At 37.8% G+C, this 27,550-nt stretch overlaps 1 protein-coding gene across 5 annotated transcripts in view; it reads left to right on the top strand.

The window, feature by feature from the left end:
- The window catches only part of Gulp1 (GULP PTB domain containing engulfment adaptor 1), a 263,083-nt gene that overhangs the window by 191,313 nt on the left and 44,220 nt on the right, over positions 1–27,550 (top strand). For all 5 annotated transcript variants that reach the window (XM_076931951.1, XM_076931950.1, XM_076931953.1 and 2 more), the window contains 2 exons: positions 10,198–10,269; positions 25,908–26,006. In XM_076931951.1, the coding sequence (XP_076788066.1) occupies positions 10,198–10,269; positions 25,908–26,006 (171 nt within the window). The remainder of the gene's footprint in view (positions 1–10,197; positions 10,270–25,907; positions 26,007–27,550) is intronic.

Raw genomic sequence — 27,550 nt, 5'->3', positions numbered from 1 at the left:
CATTAAAAATCTTATTTATTAAAAAAACTGTTATGCAACTGAGATCTTATTTATCAAAGCACATGCTCAAGTCTTCTGGAAGGCAGAAAGAACACTTCATTCTGGACTTAGGAATATATGTAGATATCCTAAAATTGTTGCTGGTCTTATATTGCATGCATATTTGATTAAAGTGCAATGAATATTGTAAATAAGATCTAATGAAAATTTGAAAAAAAAAACATTTAAAAATTACAGTTTTGAGAGGGAAAAACTATATGTGTGTATTTGTTGTCAGGGTCCTTGCTGCCTCTCAACCAGAGCCTAAATCTGATATTTTAAAATGCTTTTCTCCACTTTTCTTGATAAGTCATTGTGAAAAAAAATGGTTCTATTTATTTTCTTCTTGTGACTATTCTATGAACTTAATGTAAATTAGTTTCATTGAATTGCCCATGCTATGTCGAAAAAGCTATTCAACATTGTAAAACACCATGTTTTTCACATTTTATGAATAAGAAACCAGAGCATGAGAAGCTTGCTACATAGAACATGGGATTGAGTTTATTGCCTGAAGAACAAATCAAAACCTTTTTGACTCCATAACATTTTCAGTGTGTTATATAAGAGAATATATAGCATAAAATGTAATCAAATGCATGTTGTAAAGAGAGTCATGTGATTCCAAGTACTAGCCAGATCTAATGGACCAAGAATGGATTGGTCACTTTCCATTCATTTCTGTTTTGCTTGAGGGAACAGAAGTAAACAGTGTGGGAGGGGGAGTTTGGAGGGCTGGGATTCTTCAAAGAGGACTTGTGGAAGTCTTTTCACCTCCACAATGCCCATGTTTCCTCTATAAAATGATCAAATGAGATTGGAGTACTTCCACAGTTCCTGCATTTTTACAGTCATGTGATTCTTTTTGAGAAATAGGTTATAGAGCCCCTGTTTTTTGTTTTCTGTAAACGTTCATTTTATATTCACTTACACTTTTTCAAAAAAATTTTTTTACAAGTGGATGCCTTGCATTTATTTCAGCTGCTGGGATCCTGCACTGAATGGCAGTAGGCTGTGGAACTCCTGACTGAGGAACCTTCCTTCTGCCTGTTCCTTCAGTGCACTTCAAGCTCAGTGTAGGAGCCCTTGCACAGCATTTGTAGGCTCTACTTTGCAGAAAACATGTTTAATTAGGCTTACACTTCCTAATCTTTTAAAAGCATAAGTCTACTGAAACAACATACTCCCTATCTGTCTCTAATAAGAACATTGATTTCATTAAAAATATTGAAATAAAATGTGAAACTTCAAATTAAATATAAAAGGTAAATCAACCCTTTAATACTAAGCTTATTTTTAATCCTCTATCAAAACATCGTGGACCTACTTTTAAAGGTACCTTTTAGATTGCTCAGAGTTTAAATGAAAACCTTTCTTTTTGGTAGATCTATTTTACATTTTTTTCAGGATTATCATTTTGGCAATCATGTAATAGATTTAAATTCAATTGAGTCTGACCTTTCTTTAGTCACTGGCAGTTAGGATGTGCTTTTTAAAAATAACTATTCCTGTTGCTTGGCTCTCTAACATGGTTATTCAGCCAAATAAAATCCATAAAATTAAATTGGCTTTCTTCTATACAGCTAATCTACTAAGTTGATTGAGAAGCAAAAAGGTTAAAAAAGCACTTTTTAAAACAAGTCAAAGTATGATGATGTTAACCTGACATAGAAAATTCATCTTATTATATTACATCCTAATATGGCACTAATATTCTTTATTAATCTTGCTTGGTCTTAACATTTTTTTTTATATTTTAACGTGTATGTATTTCCCTTAACATTTTAAAAACAATTACAGAGTAAATATATACAAGAAATTGACATATTTTGAATTTGATACAAGTAAAATATACATTTCATATCTTTGTTTTAAATAATTCCTTCATGTGCTAAGTAGTGACACACTTCATGGCAGACTCAATAAACCGTTTATTTACTTTTGGTTTTAATTTATTTCTAGAGAGATTCTTAAATATTTGCGGGAGCAGGCAAAGCAATTTAAATGGCTCCCTGTTGATGTGCAAGACTGCTCTCTACTGGCAAAGAGGCACAAACCTCAAAGAAATTCATTTTAAGTAATCCTTGAAAATGAGAATGAAAGTCTCAGACTTTGCATATATTTATATAGTGCTTATTGTGAATAGAGTGGGACGAAGGAATCAGTGAGAGAAAGGGATCACTGAATGAACTCACTGAGGTGCGTGCTGCTTTAACCCTGTGGTAGTTATAAATATTTGATAAGTCAAATATTTAATTAATCAAATGTGGCATACTGTAAGATAATCTTTAAAAATTCCATAAAATAAATATTTTATACACTCTAAAATTTAATGGACATTTTTATACTTTCAATTTCAGTAGACTGTAGACTCCAAAATACTTTTTTTTTGCACATCTGCCTAGACCATAAGTTTTGCAGTACACTGAACTGATAGATGCACGCTTTTCATTCTCTGTATAGTCACATCTACAGTTGTTCCTCATTTATCGAAGTCATTTTGAAACATTAAAAAAAAAAAGACATGGTATAGTTTGTAAACTTTGAAAAAAATATACACCATGTTGCCATACAGACTAAGAATGTATCAAGTATTTTTACTGTAGTTAAGGAAATTATAAAAGATTGGCCTTTATGTTGCTGCCAGCAGCAGCATCCTGAACTGTATTGCTAACTCTATTTTCTTCACGATGTTAGTGACCTCACATTGTAACTTCTCTTGCCATTTTTTCTGAATACTTATCCAAGTCCTTTTGTAACAGTAGTATCTTCTAGGAAAATAACAACTCCTTGTGAACTCAACATTCTTGCAGTTTTCATCCTTTGTGACCTCACTAGTTCTAGTCTCCTAGCCTCCTAGTCTCCTAGTCTCTCTCTCTCTCTCTCTCTCTCTCTCTCTCTCTCTCTCTCTCTCTCTCTCCCTCTCCCTCTCCCTCTCCCTCTCCCTCTCCCTCTCCCTCTCCCTCTCCCTCTCCCTCTCCCTCTCCTCCCTCTCCCTCTCCCTCTCCCTCTCCCTCTCCCTCTCCCTCTCCCTCTCCCTCTCCCTCTCCCTCTCCCTCTCCCTCTCCCTCTCCCTCTCCCTCGCCCTCTCCCTCTCCTCTCTCTCCCGCTCTCTCTCTCTCGCTCTCTCTCTCTCTCGCTCTCTCTCTCTCTCTCTCGTACACACACACACACTAGTAGGACAGTTTCTTCTAAGCTCAAAGTTCGTACACATAGTTATTGGAGTTCTCATCATTTTAAAAGGCATCTTTTAATATAAATAAAATTGATTTCATGATGACCTATTCATAGGTCTGATTCACCTGGTATCTGATTCAGTACTACTTTTCTTACCACATCTTCCAAATTTTCCTCTTCTGCTTTCATGTTGACTCTGGCTTCTGTATAGTATTTTTATGATTCTATTCTTTATCTCTGGTGTATGTATGTTGAGCTAATTGTACATTCTTAATCCTCACAAAACTGGACTTGTAAGTCTGAACTTGTACCTAATTCTGAGAATGTGGTCAGTTTTCTCCTGCTCTTTGTTTCTAGAACTCCATGTGGCTTGATATTTGGTTTCCTGGTACAATGCCTCTCACATTCTCAAGGATTATGTGAAAGAGATACTGAACTCACAGGGCTGGGTCATCATGCACAGTTTCTAAGTCATTAAAATTTGTATTTATAACACTTCTCCTGACAATACTGATATGACTAGTCCAGTGAATAAATTTTGGTCTCAACTTTTGAAGGCAAGTTTTCTAATTGTTCTTTTTTTAATATCTAACCTTGATAGTTTTCTATTCCCTTTGATTGACCTTCCTTTCCTTAGATATCTGCTGAATAATATCTTTTCTGGCTGGCTTACATTTCACCTTATCAGTGAATTCTTCTGTAAAGATTCTGTCTAAAAAAGTGCACAAACAAACAAACAAACAAACAACGGAAACAGTCAATGGGCACAAAAATGCATTGCAGTCTGCAAGCCCACACCTTCTCCTATTTTTCCCCAAGGGGCTTTCAAAGTTCCAAATAATTTAGTTATCTGCCTAATATCAGTCATTGCTGTCTCTCTCACTGGAATGTAAACTTTCTAAGAGTGGTTTTTGCTTCATTTTCTTCTCTAGTACATTCCCAACTTCCATAACATTACTTGAAAAATATAAAACATGCAATATTCCACTTTACCTTTAGTGTCATGTATTCATAAGATGACCTTGAAGCTCATGTAACTTGTATAGTTTGTGTAGCTAAGGATTATTTTAACATTTTGTGTGTGAGAACAGATAATTGTATAGCCTTGAATGGCTATATACAATCCCATCTCACAGAATTCCATCTGTTTCAGTGCTGCAATTAAAGGAGTCTACCACCATGCCTATCTACTGGACTTTTATTTTCTGCCTCAGTACCTCTTGAGAATACTGAGATTATATTTGCAATATGTTTTATGTGATATTGGGGATTCAACCCAGGGTTTATGTATGCTAAATAAACTCTCTACATCCTCAGCCTGGATGATCATTCTTGATTAACTTTTCAAATTTATTCTTTTAGTATTTGTATTACTTCTCAAATTATCTAATTGTGTTTTAATAACTATGTGCATTCTTATTTTCTAAGTGAGTTTTTTTTGAAGTTTGTGTTTTTTATTATGAATGAAATATATTGACCTTAATTAAGGTTTGTCTTAGTTAACTATTTTTCTATGCGTGTGAAAAGACAAAGGCAACTTATAAAAGAAAGAATTTATCTGGGTTGCTTATAGTTTCAGAAGATAAGTCCATGACCATGATGACAAGGGCATAGCAGCAGGCAGGAGGTATGGCATTGATACTGAAGTAGTAGCTTGGTGCTTACACCTTGAGATAATGGCCAAGATGCAGCTTACAGAGTCTTTTCTCTTTCTGCTTTTATGAGTGTATGGATGCTCTAGCCTACTGGATAGTATTATTTGAATTCAATTGAGTTTTCACATATCTGTTCATTCTCTTTCACCTCAGGGATACAAACAGAGGGATGCCTTCCCCACTCCAATGTAAATGTATACAGAGTTAACAGTGAATATTAACCATTGGTGCACATGAGTTATTGTGGGAATCTTCCCAATGGAATGCAGTAAATAGGGATACAACACCTTCAAGGAGAAGATGACCTCAGGCCAAGCCCCAGGCTCAGCTATAGGAAAGTTCTGTACATTCCATTCTTCCTGGACTGTACTCACTGTTGCTACCCACATCCGACCAGTGGAATAAGGCAACGACAACCGTGTTCTTCTTCAAGCAGTTTATTCAGCTATCCCTGTACAGTGCACTTCCTCTCTCTTTCTCTTCTCTTCTCTCCCTTCCCCAGCTCCTGCAGCCCCTTATATGCATTGCCTTGAACCTATCAGCAGCTGCCACGAAGTCACTAATTGGCCACTCTCAATCACGAGAGGTGGGGTGATTGGGTAACCACACCTCTCAGCGCATACAACTCCATATATGGAGTTGTCTTTTCTTTCAAGCAATGCCTATGCCAAGTGCCACTTTGTAATGGTGAGAGTGGAGCCGCTTCCCACAGCTCCTCCTTTTTTGTTTTATGCGAGCAGAAGGACAGAGAGGTCTGACCCCCTGTATTTGAAGGGAGATTGTCAACCCCATTTTCACCACCTGCAGTCTACAGTATGGTTACCATAGGCGACCCAACCCGATGCTGTTTTCCAGGGGACAGGAACTATGGCAAAACCTGTATGCAGTCAGACATATGTCCGAGGACTTACAGCGCCCTCTGCGGTGCTATGCCCTACATCCTGCTGCACGTTACAACTCAGAGCACTTCAAATAGCTTAGCCAGATTTGCGGGAACTGGCCTCCTTCAAGAGCAGTAAATGCTTGAACAATCATGGCATTAGTGTTGCACTGTTGCATATGCATCTTCAGAATGGACCATAGTGCTAGGCAACTGACAAGAACAAGGCAAAAGCTAAGGGCTGCAATTCCTGCCCATTCTTTTAGGTGGTTCATTGCAGATCAGATCCAGGATGCCAGGCTCTCAGTAACAGACAGGTCAACATGGGTGGAATTCATGTGCACCATGGCTAGCCACGGCCATCAGTACTGATTCAGTACTACTGAATCACATCAAGCCATCGAAATCTTCCGTCCAATTTCCTGTAAAATACTGAGACAAATTTCTAGACAAATGAGCTGCTTGACTTGCATTTTCATATCTTACAGATGTCACACAAAGACCTGTATACTTCCACTGACAGCCCAACTGAGCTAATTCCATGAGCATGTCTACTTGCTCCTGGACTAGATCCACCCTTTGATTCACCAGCATAATGCGGCTCTCAATTGAGAATTAATCTGCCTCTGTGTATCCAGGGCCATAGCCGCATTGGCCTGCTGCAGTAGCAGCAGTAGCTGACACTGCAATAGGTGTCACGATGGCGGCAGTAATACCAAAATCCCTGCATGTCCTAAACAGGGTCCCTCCAAATGATTTCCCCTTTTGCACTTCAGGTATAAACCTGAAGTTCGGCTTCTTTGATCCTGATTACCCTGCAGCTGTAGGCATTGACTCTTCAGGTGTCCTGGTTGCCCGCACTTAAAGCACACATTATTATTTGCTGCACCTGTACCGTGAGTCATTTGCATCACAGCAGTGGCTAGCCCTGCATTAGATAAAGGTCCTCCTATTTCCCTACAAATTTTCATATTTAGACCAAACAAAATTTTCTTGTCTTTCTAGCTGTAATTTCAAGAGAAAAGCACCTTGTCACTGAGATTTTTCTAAGAAAGACAACTCTTCTTTATCATAGAAGCCAAAAAGCTGCTGGGCCTTTTAAAAGCAGCTTATGCTGACAATCAGTTCCTGGAAAGGTTTTTCCAGCTCAGCTCAACTCTTAGCTACAGGTGTAGGGTAACTTATCAACCTCTGCTGTGCATATTAAGACTGCCTTTCAAACCAAGGTAAAATTGGGTGACTTTGTGAAGTTCCCATCTTATAAGAAACTTGTCCGAAAACTCGGAACTTTATTGGCTAGTTTCACTTTAGCGCTTTATCGTCTCTTCCGAGAGCCTGACTTGTACTAATGGGGAACCTACTTTCACTTTCAACTGTCAGTTTCAACTCTTGCTGTCAACTCTCGCTGTCAACTCTTGCTGTCAACTCTCGCTTTCAACTGTCAGTTTCAACTCTCGCTGTCAACTCTTCCCAATACTGGGAACCTATCTTGTCTCCTACTCGAGAACCTAACTTGTCCCACTTACCTGGGAACTTATCTTGTCTCCTACCCGAGAACCTAACTTGTCCCACTTACCTGGGAACTTACCCAGTCAACTGTCCTGAAGCCACAAGAAGTTCTGAACACGTCCCGAGAGGTTTCGGTGGATCCCGGGTTTCGGCACCACTTGTCGCTACCCACGTCCGACCAGCGGAATAAGGCAATGACAACCGTGTTCTTATTCAAACAGTTTATTCATCTATCCCTGTACAGCAAGCTTCCTCTCTCTTTCTCTTCTCTTCTCTCCCTTCCCCAGCTCCCGCAGCCCCTTATATGCATTGCCTTGAACCTATCAGCAGCTGCCACGAAGTCACTAATTGGCCACTCTCAATCACGAGAGGTGGGGTGATCGGGTAACCACACCTCTCAGCGCATACAACTCCATATATGGAGTTGTCTTTTCTTTCAAGCAATGCCTATGCCAAGTGCCACTTTGTAATGGTGAGAGTGGAGCTGCTTCCCACAACTCACCCTTAACCAAAGGAACTGAGCTGGTGTTTGTTTTTACCTTTGTACTAGATGAAGTGCAAATTGTGCATTGACTGAGGGGCAGAGTGATTCGGGCAGTGGAGAGGAGTCTTTGTGTTGCCTCCAGGAGCAACAATGTTGAACAGGGTTCACCTGTAAGAGAAGCTGAGAATAGGGAAATGGGCGGGAAGAGATGAAGCCAAGACAAAGTTCTCTGATCAAGGCTCAAAGTTTAATAATTTGGTTTCACATATAAAGGGGAAGCCCCACCCCCCAGAGTCTCTTCTCAGTTCAGCCCAGGGGCTGGACAAGGAGATAGCAGTCCAGAAGGTGTCAAGGCTAGCTCAGCAGGCAGTCCATTCTTCTCAGCTCAGGTAGCAGGCTCCAAGGCCAAGGCTGGTAATGCAATGCCTCTCCCAGGCCCTACTGTTGCTTGGTCTATTGTGGTAAATGACTTTGCAGGCCTGCTCAGGCCTGGGGGAAGGGCACATCTTTGAAATACTTACATCCCTCAGAATTGGCAAGGTGATGGTATTTTCCAGAGAGAGGGCTCTAAAGATGCTGAGAAGGAACCAAATCTGTGGAAGCTAGAGAACAGAACTGGTCTGTAAGCTGGTCCAGCCTAGAGAATTGTGCAGGCACCAGCTTTATCCCCAAACCAGCTGCTCACCTACAAATAAACAAGGAATGGCATTTATCATATTCATAAAGCACATTGCTGTTTTTTCTGTTGTTTCAGTTGCTCTTTAAGATGATTTTGCAATGAGTGAAGAACAATATTAATATTCTTTTTCAGAAAAGTCAGATAAAGATCAAGGATGATGGATTTTCAAACAGCCACACTCTGATTCTAGAGCCCATTCTAGTACCCTACATTTTATTTGAGTTTTACCAATACTTTATATAGAACAGGGGATACACATAAACATCATGTATTTAATTTAGGACTTACAGGTTTGAAATTTGAAAATTAAGAGGAAATATAAGAAGTAAAACCTCTTCAGTTATAAAATCATGTTTTTGTGTATGTATTTGTATGTATTTAAACATGTATGTGCCTGTGTGTATATATGTGTGTGTGTATAAGTGTATATGGGTACATATATATATATGTGAGTATATATACATATATGTTATATTATATATATGTGTGTGTGAGTGTCTGCTTGTATGTGTATATATGTATTTTGTGTATATATATGTGTGTGTATTGTGTGTGTGTGTACTTGCTCTACTTTGTAGCCTATGCTGGTCTTGAACTCACTATGTAGTCCAGGTTGCTCTCTGATTCCCTCTCTCAATCTTCCTAGTACAGGGATTGTAGGTGTGAGGCACTATAATAGGCTCTAAGTGTTATTAATTATGTAAGATAAAATTTGAAATAAGTAGCAAGGTCCACATTAAGATGTACTTTTGTTTAATTCCATTAGTTTACTTAAAGTTAAAGCCCATGAAAAGTGGCATTAAAATGGTCCTGAACTATTGATGTGTATGGATTTATTATGAATGTTCTAGAGTTTGTTCATATTTTTCCCATATGGGCATATTTTCATATAATGCTTATGACTCCTGTCATTTCTGTCAAAGTATGACTATTACTGTACAAAATTATTATCAGTTATTGCTACTGTCTGGCATTGACATGGTATGCCCTCTTAGCTCACATTGTGTTTGCATATAAAAATTCTTCTTTTCCTACTTTTCTTGCTAATGGCACCTTAGTGATGCACCTGTCCATGGCTTTGAAAAATTCAGAGAAGTTGAGAAAAAGAGTCTGCTGTATGGATTAATTCTGATTTAAAAAAAAAAAAAAAAACTCGTTGTTTAATCTTTTGTTTTTGAATCTTTTATCCTATACATGATCAGACATGGTTTAAAGTTTAGTGGCAACCTTAAACTAGCTCTGAAGCTCTAATATGTACAAATGTTCTGGCTCTGCTGCAAACCTAGAAATATTACTTGGATGAAATAAAAGTTGGTGTTTGTATACCTTCTGAATTTAAACTTTCATTAGTGTACATCAATCTGATTATATTTTTAGCCTTGAGAAAGGGCGTAATGATAGTATGAAGCCAGAATGATTAGCAAAAACATGATACAGATTTAGCATTTATGAACTTTTAACTGTTGAGACTAAGTTTATCTCTTTGGGGACACTGAAATAATTTCAGTTTTCATTCCAGTAGGAATCTTCAAATTAAAAAACGTAGGTAAGATATGTTTAAAAAAAAAAAAAAAAAAACTTTTGTAAAATAGGAATCACAAATGGTCAAATAATGCATTGTCCTGTGGTATATACACATTGAGTAACAATTGTTCTCCTTAATTAAGATTTGGGTTTGAATTTTTGCCTGATATTTTCATACACAAAGTATGCGCTCCAGATGGTTCAACAATCAGCTTAGTAAAGTCGGTGTCTCATGGATGCTCATGTTCAGTTTCTTGGCAGTACTGAAGTGGAGCAGCCAAAGGGAACAGAAGTTGTGAGAGATGCTGTCAGGAAGCTGAAGGTAAGAGCCCTTTAGATAAAGAGCTACTACAATGATCTTGTGTTGTCAACAAATTAATAGACGCTAAAACATGGATAACTGTTTAAATTACCCCTTAAATTAAAAGAGAATTTAAATTATCTTTAAATTACAGTTAAATAAATACCACCTGTTCAGGGAGACATTTTGAATTATAAAAATATTCATGCAATTATTTTGCTGTACATACTATACTTTTCTACAGTATAATTTTTTACAATAACTAAAGGCCTTTAAGGCAAAACTCAGTCAACATTTATGTCAGTGATATGCCTTTATATGTCTTGGACAATATGTACCCCATGCTCTAAATCAAAACTGGTAGGAATATTATATAAATATCTGACAATTAAGATATCGTACCTACCAGTTGAAAATACAGTTAGTGTTCATTCCAAAGCAGAATATTTTTAGTCCTGCTATATATTAAAGATACTCTAATGTGCCATGTCAATGAGCAGTTTTAGGGGAGCTTGTGCGACTAAGATAGCAGAAGAAAATATTGATTAAACATCTTAAATATTCATGACTAATATATTTCTGGAGTAGAATCTATGCAACCCCCAAAACTTATGTTCAGCAAGTTTCCTGAGAAACACTTAATACTACATGCCACAACCATGCTTATGTAATAGCTCACTTCTCAAAAATCAGCCTCCCAGAGAGACCTGGGACACTGGCTTTGCAACTACTCTTACAACACCCAGAGGTAGCCCTACTGCCAGGTGCTCAGAAATGCCCAGGATCACAGGATCACAGAATCACAGGATTACAGAGGAAGCTCAACTCTCAGGAGATCTGACACATCCAGGAACACAGAAGCTCTGACAAACTGAAGAACACAGTTCAGGCCACAAGATCTTAACCAATATCCAGCATAACTGGAACCATCACAGGAACCAGGGAAACACAAAACACAGACCAGCCAGAAGCAGTAGTTCTTTCCATCTTGCACCTGTACCCAGAGCAAACTCACCTCTGAAACACCCAGAAAACGTTTGAGTCCCAGAAACACAACAGGATCTCAGGAGCTTAGCCACACTGTGATTTCAGGAACCCAGAGGCAGCTTGACTCCTAGGAGCTCTGACACACCCAGGATTTCAGGATTACAGGATCACAAGATCCCAGAATCACAGGATGACAAAGACAGCTAGACTCTGAGGAGTTCTGACACAACTAAGGTCTTAGGAGGGACAGGCTCCAGTCAGAAGCAGGAAAGGCAGGTAGTACTAGAGATAACCAGATGATAAGAGGCAAGCACAAGAACAAAAGCAACAGAAACCAAGGCTACTTGGCATCATCAGAACCTAGTTCTCCCACCACAGTAAGCCCTGGATACACCACCACACTAGAAAAACAAGATTCAGATTTGAAATCACTTCTCATGATGATGATAGAGGACGTTAAGAAGGACATAAATAACTCTCTTAAAGAAATACAGGAGAACACAGTTAAACAGGTAGAAGTTCTTAAAGAGAAAATACAAAATTTTCTTAAAGAATTATAGGAAAACACAATGAGACAGGTGAAAGAATTAAACAAAACCATCCAGGATCTAAAAATGGAAGTAGAAACAATAAGGAAATCACAAAGGGAGACTACCCTGGAATAGAAGACTAAGAAAGAGATCAGGAGTCATAGATACAAGCATCAATAACAGAATACAAGAGATAGAAGAGATAGCTATTGACCTTAAGAGAAAAGACTTGAGTGGATGGTAGTCAGCTGACATTCATCCTAAAGCCAGGTTCAGAACTACATGTTTTAGTTAGAATAGATGACAGAGGAGCTGGTTAGTCAACAAAAGGATGGACTGGGTATTAGGACTATCCTGTACCTCACTGGTACAAATTGGCATAATTATGTTCTAATTGTATTTTGAGAGAAAAGTTTCATTTTAACAGGAAGGGTGATGTGTAGGAGGAGCTAAGGTAGGAGGAGTACTGAGAGGAAGAAAAGGAGTAAGAAGAGGAGAAGAAGAAAGAGAGGAGAAGCTAGGTGAAGAAAGAGAGAAAGAGGGGGGAGACAGGGAGGCAGAGGTTCAAGTATCTCCACCAGTCAAAGATAGATGTTATATCTAGGTTGGTCAGTGGGTTACACCTCTGATTGAACAATTCCAAACTTATAAAGCCTATGATTAACATTATTTTTAAAAAATGTATAAATGCAAAAAGGAAAAGGGGGCATGGGATAGGGGTTTCCTAAGGGGGGTGGGGGTGGGGGAATGGGGAAAGGAGATGCCATCTGAAGTGTAAATAAAATATCTAATAAAAAAAAGAAAAAAAAAAAGAAGAGAGAATCTCAGGTGCAGAAGATACCATAGAAAGCACTGACACAACAGTCAAAGAAAATACAAAATGCAAAATGCAAAAAGCTCCTAACCCAAAACATCCAGGAAATCCAGGACACAATGAGAAGACCAAACCTAAGAATAATAGGTATAGATGAGCATGAAGATTCTCAACTTAAAGGGCCAATAAATCTTCAACAAAATTATAGGGGAAAACTTTCCTAACCTAAAGAAAGAGATGCCCATGAACATACAAGAAGCCTACAAAACTCCAAATAAATCTATTTTATTAGACCAGAAAAGAAATTCCTACTGTCATATAATAACACCAAATGCACAAAACAAAAAAAGAATATTTAAAAACAGTAAGGAAAAAGGTCAAGTAAAAGCAGAGTTATCAGAATTACACTTGACTTCTCACAAGAGACTCTAAATGTCAGAAGACGGATGCTAAGAGAACAACAATGCTAGCCCAGGCTCCTATAGCCAGCAAAAATCTCAATTAATATAGATGGGAAAACTAAGATATTCCATGACAAAAACAAATTTACACAAAATCTTTCCACAGATTCAACCATACAAAGGATAATAGATGGAAAACTCCAACACAAGGAGAGAAACTACAACATAGAAAAAGCAAGAAAGTAATCTTTCAACAAACCCAAAAGAAGATAGCCACAATGAAACTAATTCTACCTCTAACAACAAAAATAATAGGAACCAACAATCACTTTCCTTAATATCTCTTAACAACAATGGACTCAATTTCCCAATTAAAAATCATATACTAACAGACTGGATACTTAAACAGGACCCAGCATTTTGCTGCATACAGAAAACACACCTCAGTGAGACAACAAACACTACTTCAGAGAAAAAGTCTAGAAAAAATTTCCAAGGAAATGGTCCCCAAAAATAAGCTGGAGTAGCCATTCTAAAATAGAATAAAATCTACTTTCAATCAAAAGTTATCAAAAAAGATAAGGAAGGACACTTTATACTCATCAAAGTAAAAATCTACCAAAATGAACTCTCAAATTTTATTATCTATACTCCAAATGCAAGGGTACTTATATTCATAAAAGAAAGTTTGTTAAAGCTCAAAGCACATATTGCACCTCACACAATAATAGTGGGAGAATTCAACACCCTACTCTCATCAGTGGACAGATCATGGAAACAGAAGCTAATCAGAGATGCAGTGAAACTAACAGAAGTTATGAACCAAATGGATTTAACAAATATCTATGGAACATTTCTTCCTAAAACAAAAGAATATACCTTTTTCTCAGCACCTCATGGTACCTTCTCCAAAACTGACTATATAATTGGTCACAAAACCGGCCTCAACAGATACAAGAAGATTGAAATAATCACGTGCATCCTATCAGATTACCACAGATTAAGGCTGGTCTTCAATAACAACAAAACCAACAGAAAGCCCACAGGAAGACCACCAGGAAGCTGAACAATGCTCTACTAAATGATAACTTGGAGATGAATGAAATAAAGAAAGAAATTAAAGACTTTTTAGAAATTAATGAAAAAGAAGGCACATTATACCCAAACTTATGAGACACAATGAAAGCAGTGCTAAGAAGAAAACTCATAGTTCTAAGTGCCTCCAAAAACAAACTGGAGAGTGCATACAAAAGCAAGTTGACAGCATACCTGAAAGCTCTAACATAAAAAGAAGCAAATATACCCAAGAGGAGTGGACTATAGAAAATAATCAATCTCAGGGCTAAAATCAACCAAGTAGAAACACAAAGAACTATACAAAGAATCAACAAAACCAGGAGCTGGTTCTTTGAAAAAACTCAACAACATAGATTAAACCCTTAGGCAGAAGAACCAGAAGGCACAGAGGTAGTATCAAATTACCAAAATCAGAAATGAAAAGGGAGGCATAACAACAAAAACTGGGGAAATTAAAAACAAGATCAGATCCTACTACAAAAGCCTATACTCAACAAAACTGAAAAATCTATATGAAATTAATGATATTATAGACAAATACCAGATACCAAAGTTAAATCAGGATCAGTTAAAGCATCTAAATAGTCCCATAACCCCCAAAGAAATAGAAGCAGTCATTAAAAGTCTCCTCACCCTCAAAAAAAGCCCAAGACCAGATGGGTTCAGTCCAGAATTCTATCAGACCTTCAAAGACCTAATACCAATACTCTTCAAACATTTCACAAAACAGAAACAGAAGGAATGCTACCCAGCTCGTTCTATGAAGCCACAGTTATACTGATACCTAAACCACCCAAAGTGCAAGAAAGAAAGAAAGAGAACTTTAGAACAATTTTTTTTTATGAATACTGATGCAAAAATACTCAATAAAATTCTTGCAATCTGAATCCAAGAACACATCAAAACAATAATCCATCATGATCAAGTAGGTTTCATCCCAGGGATTCAGGGATGGTTAAATACAGAGAAATCCATCAATATAATCTACTATATAAACAAACTCAAAGAAAAAAAAAAAAAACATATGACTCTCTGATTGATTAGATGCTGAGAAATCATTTGACAAAATTCAACATCCTTACATGTTAAAAGTCTTAGAAAGATGAGGATTTCAAGGCCAATCAATGGTAAACACAATATACATGGTAACATGTTAAAAGTCTTAGAAAGATGAGGATTTCAAGGCCAATAAATGGTAAACACAATATACATGGTAAAAGCAATATACATCAAACCACTAGCCAACATCAAACTAAGTGGAGAAAAACTTGAAGCACACCCACTAAAATCAGAGTTTAGACAGGCTGCCCACTCTCTCCCTACCTGTCTAATATAGTACTGGAAGTCCTAGCCAGAGCAATTAGACCACAAAAGGAGGATACAAATCGGAAAGGAAGAAGCCCAAATATCACTATTTGCAGATGATATGATAGTATACTTAAGTAACCCCAAAAATTCTACCAGAAAACTCCTAAACTAGATAAACAACTTCAGCAAAGTGGCTGGATATAAAATTAACTCAAACAAATCACTAGCCTTCTTCTACTCAAAGGATAAACAGGCTGAGAATGAAATTAAGGAAGTGACATCCTTCAAAATAGTCACAAATAACATAAAATATCTTGGTGCAACTCTAACCAAGCAAGTGAAAGATCTGTATGACAAGCACTTCAAGTCTCTGAAGAAAGAAATCAAAGATCTGAGAAGATGAAAAGATCTTTCATGTTCATGGATTGGCAGGATTAATATAGTAAAAATGGCCATCTTGCAGAAAGCAATCTACAGATTCAATGCAATCCTAATCAAAATTGCAAGTCAATTCTTCATAGAGTTAGAAAGAGCAATTTGCAAATTCATTTGAAAAAAAAAAACAGGATAGGGAAAACTCTTCTCAAAAATAAAAGAATTTCTAGGGGAATCACCATCTCTGACCTCAAGCTTTATTACACAGCCATAGTGATAAAATCTTCATAGTATTGGTAGAGAGACAGGCAAGAAGATCAGTGAAATAGAATTGAAGACCAAGAAATGAACCCACATACCTATGGTCACTTGATCTTTGACAAGGAAGCTAAAGCCGTATAGTAGAAAAAAGACAGCATTTTCAACAAATGGTGCTGGTTCAACTGGAGGTCAGCATGTAGAAGAATGCAAATCGATTCATTCTTATCTCCTTGTAAAAAGCTCCACATAAAACCAGATACACTGAAGCTAACTAAAGAGAATGTGAGGAAGGGCCTCGAAACATGGTCATGGGAAAATTTCCTAAACAGAACACCAATGGCAGAACACAATAATCAGTAAATGAGACTTCCTAAAATTGCAAAGCTTCTCTAAGGCAAAGGCCACTATCAATAGGATAAAATGGCAACCAATACATTGGGAAAAGATCTCTACCAATCCTAAAACCAATAGAGGGCTAATATCCAATATACACAAAGAACTCAAGAAGTTAGAATCCAGAGAATCAAATAACCCTATTAACAATGGGGTACAGAGCTAAGCAAAGAATTCTCAACTGAAGAAACTCGAATGGCCGAGAAGCACCTAAAGAAATGATCAACATCTGTAGTCTTCAGGAAAATGCAAATCAAAACAACCCTGAGATTCCACCTCATACCAGTCAGAATGGCTAAGATCAAAAACACAAGTGACAGCAGATACTGGCGAGGATGTGGAGAAAGAGGAACACTCCTCCATTGTTGGTGGGATTGCAAGCTGGTACAACCAGTCTGGAAATCAGTCTGGTGGTTTCCCAGAAAACTGGACATTGTATTACCTGAAGGCACAGCTATACCACTTCTGTGCATGCTAAGATGCTCCAACATATAACTGGAACACATGTTCCACTATGCTCATAGCAGCCTTATTTACAATGGCCAGAAGCTCTAAAGAACCCAGATGTCCTTCAACAGAGGAATGAATACAGAAAATGTGGTACATTTACATAATGGAGTACTACTCAGCTATTAAAAGCAAAGAATTCATGAAATTCTTCAGCAAATGAATAGAACTAAAAAATATCCTGAGTGAGGTAACCTAGTCACAGAAGAACACACATGATATGCACTCCCTGATAAATAGATATTAGCTCAAACCTCAGAATATCCAAGATACAATTCACAGACCACATGAAGCTCAAGAAGAAGGAAGACCAAAGTGTGGATGCTTCGGTCCTTCTTAGAGGAGTGAACAAAACACTCACAGAGGGGAAATATTCAGACAAAGGAGGAAATATGGAGCAGAGATGGAGGGTAAGGCCATATAGAGACTGCCCTACTTGGGCACCCATCCCATATACAGTCACCAAATGCAGACATTATTGTGGATGACAAGAAGTGCTTGCTGACAGGAGCCTGATATAACCGTCTCCTGAGAGACTCTGCCAGAGCCTGACAAATATAGAGGCAGACACCTTCAACCAACCATTGGACTGCATCCCCAATGGAGGAGTTAGAGAAAGAACTGAAGTAGCTGAAGGGGTTGGCAACCCCATAGGAAGAACAACAATATCAACCAACCAGACCCTCCAGAGCTCCCTGGGACTAAACCACTAACCAAAGAGTACACATGGAGGGACCCATGGCTCCACCTTTATATATAGCAGAGGATGGTCTTGTTGGGTATCAATGGGAGAAGAGGCCCTTGGTCCTGTAAATTCTCGATGACCCAGTGTAGGGGAAAACCAGGGGGGTAAGGCAGGAGTGGGTGGGTGGGTTGGGGAACACCCTCATAGAAGCAGGGGGATGAGGGGGAATCCAGGAAAGGGGATAACATTTGAAATGTAAATTAATAAAATCTCCAATAAAAATTTGAAAAAATATATAAAAGAAAGTATCTTAAAAGAACAATTATTTTGGCCATATTGTTTTATATTTTGGGAATTCTAATTCAACATCTCATTCCCAAAACCAACTTAAATGGATTCTAAAACTATGGCTTACACACACACACACACACACACACACACACACACACATTGTAAATAAACTCTTATCGTGGTATATAATGGAAAGCAATAAGAATTTAAATGCACACTTAGTGGGCAGTAGGTGTTATTAAATGTATGTCTTTCACAATTAATATACATTGAAGAAATAGTATATTTTGGCTGAAACTTTGTTTCTCATGGATATATGTGTATATAGGAGAGAACCTTTTACTAAGGAACATGAGGAAGACAATTGTTTCTATGTAACTTTGTTGTAATATTTCTTTTATGTTGTGTCCAAGGTCAGAAGCTATGATACTAACTGTATCAATATTTACACTCATTTTAATTTTGGTGTCACATAGTTAAGACCAGATGGTGGCGCTGTGGCTCCACTAGAAAGAGAAAGTACCAAATGTTCACGACCTCATTTTGATTTTCTGCTTATTTTTCTCAAACACACATATATCCCGACTCTTTTAGTTCATATAGTGTAGTGTTATACTCAGATTTTTTCTCTTGTAATTAAAAATTTTATTTATATATTCCCCTTTCAAAGTCTTTCAAAGTTTGCATTGTAAATATATTGGCTTTTTTACTTTTGATAATAATGGGAAATGCAAACATAATGCAGGGTGATGAAGTCTTGATGAATTTTCAATAATGCTATTTTCCTACCACTGTACCTGATGGCATCTGCTTGAGTTTGAATTTTCCAATAGATTTGAATATTGACTACTTTGTGACTGTAGAAAATTCAAAGTGTGTAAACTTTAATGTAATAATTTATGTAAGAATTTAAATATTTCCATATTATGTTTGCTAAGACAACATTAATTTCTTTCTGTTTATTACTTATGCTTAAGTTGATATTTAAGAAAATAATAAGTATCTAATAGTGTGACACTCTAAAACTTAGCAGTGCTATCATGATGAATTTCATTTTCAGAAGCAGTCTGTTTCAGTACATTCAGTACAAATACCAGGACTCAATTTGTGCTCATAATTTGTTATGCCTCAGTATGAACACATACTGGAACATTGATATTAACTCACCAGCCTCCCTGAGACATAAGCAGGGTCAATATCTTCTGTCCCCAGCTTGAAAGGCTGTAGTGAAAGAAGCTCATTTTATACCCACAAAGCTGCTTCAATGCCTCTAGAAGTCACTGTCAAGACACAGTAGTCAGCCCAGGTCTTCATCACTGTATTTCACTCTATGCAGCTTATTTCTGTTTTTCTTTTACTTTTCCTTCAACTGACCAATTATTTAGAACTTAGTTATATACAAACACCATGCTTATTAGGAATTATTTAACAACTAAATAGGAGAAACACAAAGTAGTACCAAATAATTTGCAGATTATGTGATAGGATCCATAAGTGATTCTAAAAATCCCACCATGGAATTCTTAGAGCTGATGAACACCAGCAAGGTAGCCAGCAAAGTGGCTGGACACAAGAGTAAAAATCAATAGTTCTATATACAAATGTGGAACAGACTGAGGAACAAATCGGGGAAACAATATCTTTCATAATAGTCTCGAATAACATAAATTATCTTGGGGTAACTCTAGCCATGCAAATGAAAGACCTGTACAATAAAAACTTAAGGTCTTTGAGGAATTTGAAGAAGGTAGCAGAAGATAGAAAGATCTCTCATGCTCATGGATCAGTGGGATTGACATAGTAAAACCGGCCACCTTACCAAAGCAAAGTACAAATTCAATGCAATCCCCATCAAAATTCCAGCACAATTATTTAGAGACCTGTAAAATATAATTCCCTACTTCATATGGAAAAGCAAAAACAAATAAACAAACAAAAAACAGGATGGCTAAAACTATCCTAAATAATAAAAGAACTACTGGGTGTATTACTGTTGCTAATTTCAAGTTGCACCCCACAGCTATACTAATAAAACTACGTTACTGTCATGAAGACAGACACATTCATCAATGGAATCTAACTGAAGTACCGGATATTAATACATACACTTATGGACACCTTATTTTTTATAATAAAGCTAGAATTACACACTGGAAAAAAAGACATCATCTTCAGCAAACAATGCTGGTCTAGCTAGGAGTCTGCATATAGAAGAATGCACACAGATTTATATTTACTATGCTGCACAAAATTAAAGTCCAAGTGAATCAAATACCTCAATACAAAATCTGATACATTGAAGAGAAAATGGGGACTAGCCTTGAATGCACTGGAACAGAAGATGATTTTCTGAACAGGCATTAAGATCCACCATAAATAAATGTGACCTCATGAAACTGAAAAGCTTCCTTAAGGCAAAGGACACCATCAATAAGAGAAAGTGGCAGTCTACAGAACGGGGAAAGATTTTTGACAATGCCACATTTAATAGAGATATCAACAAACAAACAAAAACCCAAATATTCCAATTAAAAATGAGGCATAGTTCTAAAAAAAGAATTATCAATAGTGGACTGTCAAGCAGCTGAGAAACATTTAAAGAAGTGTTCAACATTCTACCATAAGGATATTGCAGTTTTATTTCTAGGCAAAAACTGAAAACAACATAGATGTCCCTCAACAGAAATTAGAATAAAAACAAAACAAAACTGTGGTACATTCATACAATGGAGTATTACTCAGCTAATTAAAAAATGACATCATGAAATTTGCAGGCAAATAGATAGAACTAGAAAAAAAATTATCCTCAGTGAGGTATCACTGACCCAAAAAGGCAGATATGGTATGTATTTGTTAATTAAATTAAATAATTAAATAAAATTAAATAAATATTAAATTAAAATATAAGTTAAATATTAATTTTTAAAATAAGTGATAAATAAAATTAATTATATTAAGTAAATGATGTCCAACCCAAAGAGAAAAAGTCTAGCGGTGAAACAGGGTTCTCCCTAGGATTGAGAAATAGAATAGACCAGTGGCAGGTGGGGTCAGGAGCAGGGAATCAAGTAGCAACGGACAGCCATGGGTGGAGGGAGAGACTGTGGGTAGAAAAGCTGGAATGGGGGATATTTGGGGAGTGGTGTGGAAATCTACTAAAGTTGAAAGAAAATTCCTGGAATTTATCTATAAATGTGATCTTAATGGAGACTCCTAGTAATAGGGGCTACGGAGTCTCAGCTGACTGTCTCTTGTAGCCAGGCTAAGTTTTCCAGTGTCCAGACTGGGCTGGGCTGGATTTAATTGAATTTTTGGCCAAGGCTTTGGCTTGCTGTTGCTAAGACAGAATTGCTCTGTAAAATGGACAGTGGAATCTCATTTTTTTTTTTTCTAAACAGGGTTTCTCTGTGTAGCCCTGGCTGTTCTGAAATTCACTCTGTAGACCAGGCTGGACTCGAACTCAGAAATCCGCCTGCCTCTGCCTCCCAAGTGCTGAGATTAAAGGCGTGCGCCACCACTGCCCGGCAACTCATTGTTGAGTACAACACCCACACCTCCTCATTGAATTCGGAAATGTCAGACTGGTACCTATGTGGAGCCTGTTTTAACCATGTACTGTCTATTGTACAGGAAGATATTCTGTAAGCTATCGAAAAAGAAACCCAGCCACAAAACTTCTGAGTTATAATCTCCTACAAGTAAAATACACTGGGATAATGAATGGTGACACAGAACTTGTGGGAGTAACCAACCAGTGTCTGATTTGACTTAAAGCTCACTTAATGAGAAGGTACCCATGCTTAATGCTGCTTGAGTAACCAAGAACCAGAGACTAGATAGTAAGGACACCTAGGGTAAAACCAAACACTACTATTTAAAAATTCAATCAAATGATTCCTAGTGATACATAGACCAGTACCTTATACAGTCATCATCAGAGATGCTTCTTCCAGTAACAGAAGGGAATAGATGCTGAGATCCACAACAGATGCAGAAAGAGAGTCTAAATTAGAAGGTCTCCATCAAATTCCTCCCCCCAGAGCTCAGGGTATCCCTTAGAAAAGGATCCTGGCAGCAAACTTTTAATAGGCAGAGGGGATAGAGGACAGACATCAGGAGAAAAAGGCCTTCTGAATTAACTAGTAAGGTACATATGGGCTCACAGTGACTGAAGCAGCAAGCAGAGGACCTACATGGGTAAACACCAGGTCCTCTGCATATATTTTATAGATTTTAGCTTAGTATTTCTCTGGGACCCCTGGCTTTGACTATGAGTGGGTCTCTGACACTTGTGCCTGCTCTTGGGACTCTTATCCTCCTATTGGGTTGGTCATGTCCAATTTCAATATAATAATTTAGTATCTTTTATTTGGTTGTGTTTGGTATCTCTTCTAAGCCTGTTCTTTTCTAATGAGAGACAGAAAGGGAGTGGAGGGGGAATGCTGGGGAATTAGGGGGAGTAGAGAGAGTGGAAACTATAATCAAGATATGCTGTATGAGAAAAAAAATCTATTTTCAATAAAAGAAAATATACATATAAACACAAAATACATAACACTGCCAAATAATAATAAAGCCAAATAAATTATTTTTCCTGACTTATGTATATTCCATTAATAATGGAATTAAATTTCACTTTTCCAACTATCCTTTATAAGATATTTGGAAATTGTGGAATGATAGCATCAAAATTTAATAGTCCTTAAATTTTCTTTACAAGCTTTATCTAGCAGTGACATGTGTTTAACTGACTTCATAATTTAAATAACATGTCATTCTTTCATCACTTTATGTGTACAAAGGCTGGTCTTGACACTGTATTGTGCTAATGTATAGATTTTTTATGTTTTACATCTTTAGGACCTTTTTATTGGATTGAATTCTTACATTCAAGTGCCAATGATAGATTACCTACCTATGTAGGTCTATCAAGGAAAATATTTGGAACAAAAATGGGATGGAATTTCCAAATAAGGTTGTTCAAGTATTTACATTAAAATAATAAATAAGAAAATAATATAGCCAAGGACAAGTGAGCATCACTTTGTGCACTGTATCCCAGCACTCCTGAATTAGAAGTATTTCTGAACACAGGAAGTCCCCAGGTAGCCAGACGATGGCGTCTTATGCATTTTTCACGGCACTCAGGGAGGTGAAGCAGGCAGATCTCTGAGTTCAAGGCTGGCCCGGTCTACAGAGTCAGGCTCAGGACAGCCAGAGTTACACAGAGAAACCTTGTCTCGAAAAAATAAGAGCGAGAGAGGAGAGAGGGATAGGGAGGGAGGGACAGAGAGAGAGAAAGAAAGAAACAAAGAAGTACACAAGTAAGAAAATCAAGAAGAGTTAGTATGGCAGCATGAAAGGGAGGTCTTCTTGAGCAATGAGCTTGACCCTTAGAAGAAAAGTCCAGAGACAGTGATTATCAAACTACCGGAGACATGAACTGAGTCTAACCGTACAAACAAGACTTTTGAAACATATTTTTGGAAATCATGTCACAAGACTGACGCAAACCTTGATATATATGAAACATAAGCGGAAAACATTTTTAATGTAGCAAATGTGGTATAAAAGGAAGAGGTCCTGGGTGCATGGGTGCAACTATAGCTTCCAGGCTGCTTACTGCAATCCAGTTTCCTGACTGTTGGTGCATAAGGGTGTCAGGGAAAACGGTGTTTGGGTTGGGTGAGAACTCAAGGTTGTTTTAGCACTGTTTAATTCTTTTTCTCATCTGTTCATCTTGCCTCTCTTGGAGCTCCCCTTTCTCTACCCCTCCTCTCTTCCTCACTTCCTCATTCCCCCCAAGCCCCCTGTACCTAGTCTGTGTAACATCAGCCTTCTTTCCTTTCTTCATTTCTTCAATTCTTTTTTCTTTCTAAACAGATAAGTTTAACATTACTGGCTGTTTTGTAGGAAATATTGGCTGTGTTTTTATAAAATCCAGGGTTACACAATTCTTGTCAGAGGTCACAGGAATTGCTGTTTCCAGATGGTAAAAAGGCCTTGGAAGCCTCCGTGGTTTTGTTTTTTTGTAGAAAACGGACTATGGGGAAGCCACCAGCACAGGTTGGCTTTTCTCGGGTGGCCTTCTGTAAATGAAGAGCAACTGATGGTTTTGTGAAGCCTTTGAAAAATAAACCTCAAAGTTGCTTAATTATGTTAAGGCAAAAGGAGAGTATGATTTGAAAAGAACATTAGTACACTTTCTGTGAGGGGGAGCTGAAATAATTTCTGTTTCATGTAAGCAAAACACATTTCTTAAAGACATAAAAGTATTTGGCACTCATTGGACGTCATGTGCTCACTCTAAGCCTTCTAGAGACAAAAGAAAAATATATAGCTAAGCAGTTTATGTTCATAGGAATGCAGAAAAGAACAGCCTGAAAAATGATGCTACCCAAACGGGAATAAAACAAATGGCACCAGCTAGAACTCAAATGCAGACACTTCAAGGCACCTCTGTAGGCATTAATTACATTCCTGGTGGTGCAAAAGCATGAAATAAGACTTTGAACACTCAGCCCCAGGCCTGACTATACCATGCAAGCTCACATCTGTCCTAAATTAGAGGGACTTACACAATGCAAAAAAAAAAAAAAAAAAAAAAAAAAAAAAAAAAAAAAAATAGGACACACAAGAACCTTGGAGTCCTGCCCGCCTCACATCTGATCCATTTGAATCAAGTTCAGAGGATTTTCCGTATGCTGAAAATGAGTTAAAGAAGCCTTGAGACAGGGGCAAGAAATCCTACTACTTTAAAAGTTTCCTTCTTTTTCTTCTCTTAAAAAGACATATGGAGGAAAGGAGCAAAGAAAGACACAACAGGGAGTGTAGAGGGGCTGCCAGACAGAAACCGGACTCAGTGAACTGTGGACTCAGGAGGGAAGGAGCTTAAAAAGCAATCAGGGAGTCAGAGTGGGTTGCAGGCAGATTGGACACCCAGTGAAACCGTGGATCCAGGTAAGCAACAATTAAACTAAAAAGGATTACAAAATATTGCCCCGGGACAAACTTATTCTAAGAGCACACATACTTTGTATGCATGTGCATAGGCAAATATTTGCATGTATTCTAATGTTAAAAGTTTAGAAGCATATCCTTAATTTTTTTTACCACTAATTCTGGCGATGTTAGGGAGACATAGGCAGGGACTTCCTCTGGTTGAGAACGGAACCCATCTAACTTCCTTTTAAAGTTTACACAGATCCTAACACATTCGTGCATACAACTGTGCTCTAAATGAGTGGAAAGAGAGAACAACACAGCTATGAAAGTAGGAGAAACCCTTATGCCCTCCTCAAAGATGCTTTATTTGTGATTTTAGACCATATCTTATTTCTACTGGACTCATTCCTGTGAAAATGGCCCAGGCTCTTAGCTTTTATTTAGATATATGTTTGTTTATGTTATCTTTGTTGGTTTGCCTGATACAACAGTACATACCTAGGTAGGTATCGAGTTGTGGCAACATTTCACATTCAAAAGTAGGTAATCAGCAAATTCTGAGAACGTATTAAAATAAAATGATCTCAAATGAATTAATCTCTACCTATTGATTTCCTTACTTGCTGATATGCATTCAGCCTTTTAAATTTCATGTCAAAACGCATGAAAAAATCAAGTTATGTATCTGTTTTTTAAAAGATTAAATTTCAGCTAGGCATGGTGCCTCATACCTGCAATCACAGCACTTGAGAGGCTATGACAGTGGATTGTCATAAATTTGCACCCAGCCTGGAGCTATATCATGATTCACAGGCTAGTATGGAATGTGGGAGAGCCTGTCTTAAAAATAAAAGCCAAGCAAATGAACAAACCCCAAAGAAACAATAAAAAAACAATTCACTAAAAATGAATTATGATGGCAAACAGAGAGGGCCACTGAGCAGAACTATTTTATGAAATGCTTTGTAAAGGGCAGTACCTGAATTAACGAGTATCTGTTATGGACACAAACTCCAAATGTACATTTGTGTTTATTCACCACAGGAATGGAACTATAACTTTGTGAACTTCTTTGTCTTTTGTAGTTTGCAAGACACATCAAAAAATCTGAAGGCCAGAAGATTCCTAAAGTTGAATTGCAAATATCAATTTATGGAGTAAAAATTCTGGAACCTAAAACAAAGGTGAGGCTTGTTTTGGAGAGTCATGCCTTGAACCAGTCTTACTCTTGAACCTGTTACAATTACATCTGTTCTCATTAACATTAACTTTTATTACTAACTTAAAATGGTTGGTTCTTGGTGATTTATTTAAATATGTGCAGGAATTTGGGGAAAGGGAACAGCCTTTGAAATCTTGAAGTTATCTGTTCTGCAGCCTGTGTCCCACACCTAATAACTTATAGAAAGTGTATTCAGTAGCAGTAGGACCCATATTTAGAGATTTCTTTTTGTTATTATTAAATTTATTTATTTATTCACTTTAAAACCCAATATTAGCCCTTCCTCTTCTTCCAGTACCCCTCACATAAGTCCTCCTCCTATTCCACCAGTTTCTTTTGAGAAGGGGAAGCCCTCTCTGGGTTTTATACCCCTCCCTGCCCCCACCTGCTGGGACCAGGCACATCCTATCCAACTGAGGGCCAACAAGGCTGTTTATTTAACAGTGTGAATCCACAGGCAGGTAAGCAGGCTCAGGGACAACCCTTGCTCCAGTTGTTGGGGGACCCACATGACGACCAAGTTGCTCATCTGATACATGTGTGCCAGGGGAGCCTAGGTCCAGCCTGTGCTCATTCTTTGGTTGGTGATTCAGTCTCTTGGAGACCCCAAGAGTCCAGATTAGTTGACTCTGTTGATCTTCCTGTGGAGTCCCTGTTGTCTTCAGGTCCTCAGTCTTTCTCCCAACTTTTATGTAAGACTCCCAAAGCTCCATCTAATGTTTGGGTGTGAATCTCTGCATCTTTGCTTTAGCTGCTGGGTGGAGCCTCTCAGAGGATGGTTATGTTAGATTCCAGCCTACAAGCATAATGGAATATCATTAATAGTGTCAGGGATTTCTTCTTCTCTATGGGATGGGCCTTAATTTTGGGGCATTCATTGGTTGGTCATTCCCTCAGCCTCTGTTCCATCTTTAACTTTGCACATTTTGTAGGCAGGACACTTTTGGGGTCTAAGGCTTTGTGGCTGGGTTGCTGACCTTATCCTTTCATTGGGGTTATAGGAAGTGGCTACTTGAGGATCCACATACCCAACTGCTAGGAATCTCAGCTAGAGTCACCCCCATAGACCCTCTGGGGCCTCTCCCCATCCAAGATCTCTAGTATGTCCTAGAAATTACCCTTCCAGCTGATCTCCCTTCTCTCTTCCCTGCTCTCCCTACATATGGTTCCCTGCCCCGCTACCCTCCCTATTCCCTCTTCCATCCAGTTCCCTCCTTCTATCAATCTGGAGATTTCTATTCACTTTATGTGAAAGATGTATATGTTATGATTTGCTGGGTATGAAAGAAGACAAAAGCTGTGCAGTGTATCAAAATGCCCTGCCTTCTAGATACCACTGATGCATATATGTTTTCTATGACTGATATAACAAAATGCCAAAGGCTGGGTAACTTAAACAATAGCAATTGATTTCCTTTGAAGTTTGGGCCTAGAATCTCAACATTAATATCCACATATCCACAAGCTCAATTTCTTCGGTTGCCTCTCCCTTGTCTTGGATGTTTG

The sequence above is a fragment of the Arvicanthis niloticus genome, chromosome 3 (genome assembly GCF_011762505.2).
Source record: "Arvicanthis niloticus isolate mArvNil1 chromosome 3, mArvNil1.pat.X, whole genome shotgun sequence".
Taxonomy (NCBI): domain Eukaryota; kingdom Metazoa; phylum Chordata; class Mammalia; order Rodentia; family Muridae; genus Arvicanthis; species Arvicanthis niloticus.
Note: the sequence above shows the minus strand (reverse complement) of the source record. Positions and strands in the feature narration are given on the sequence as shown.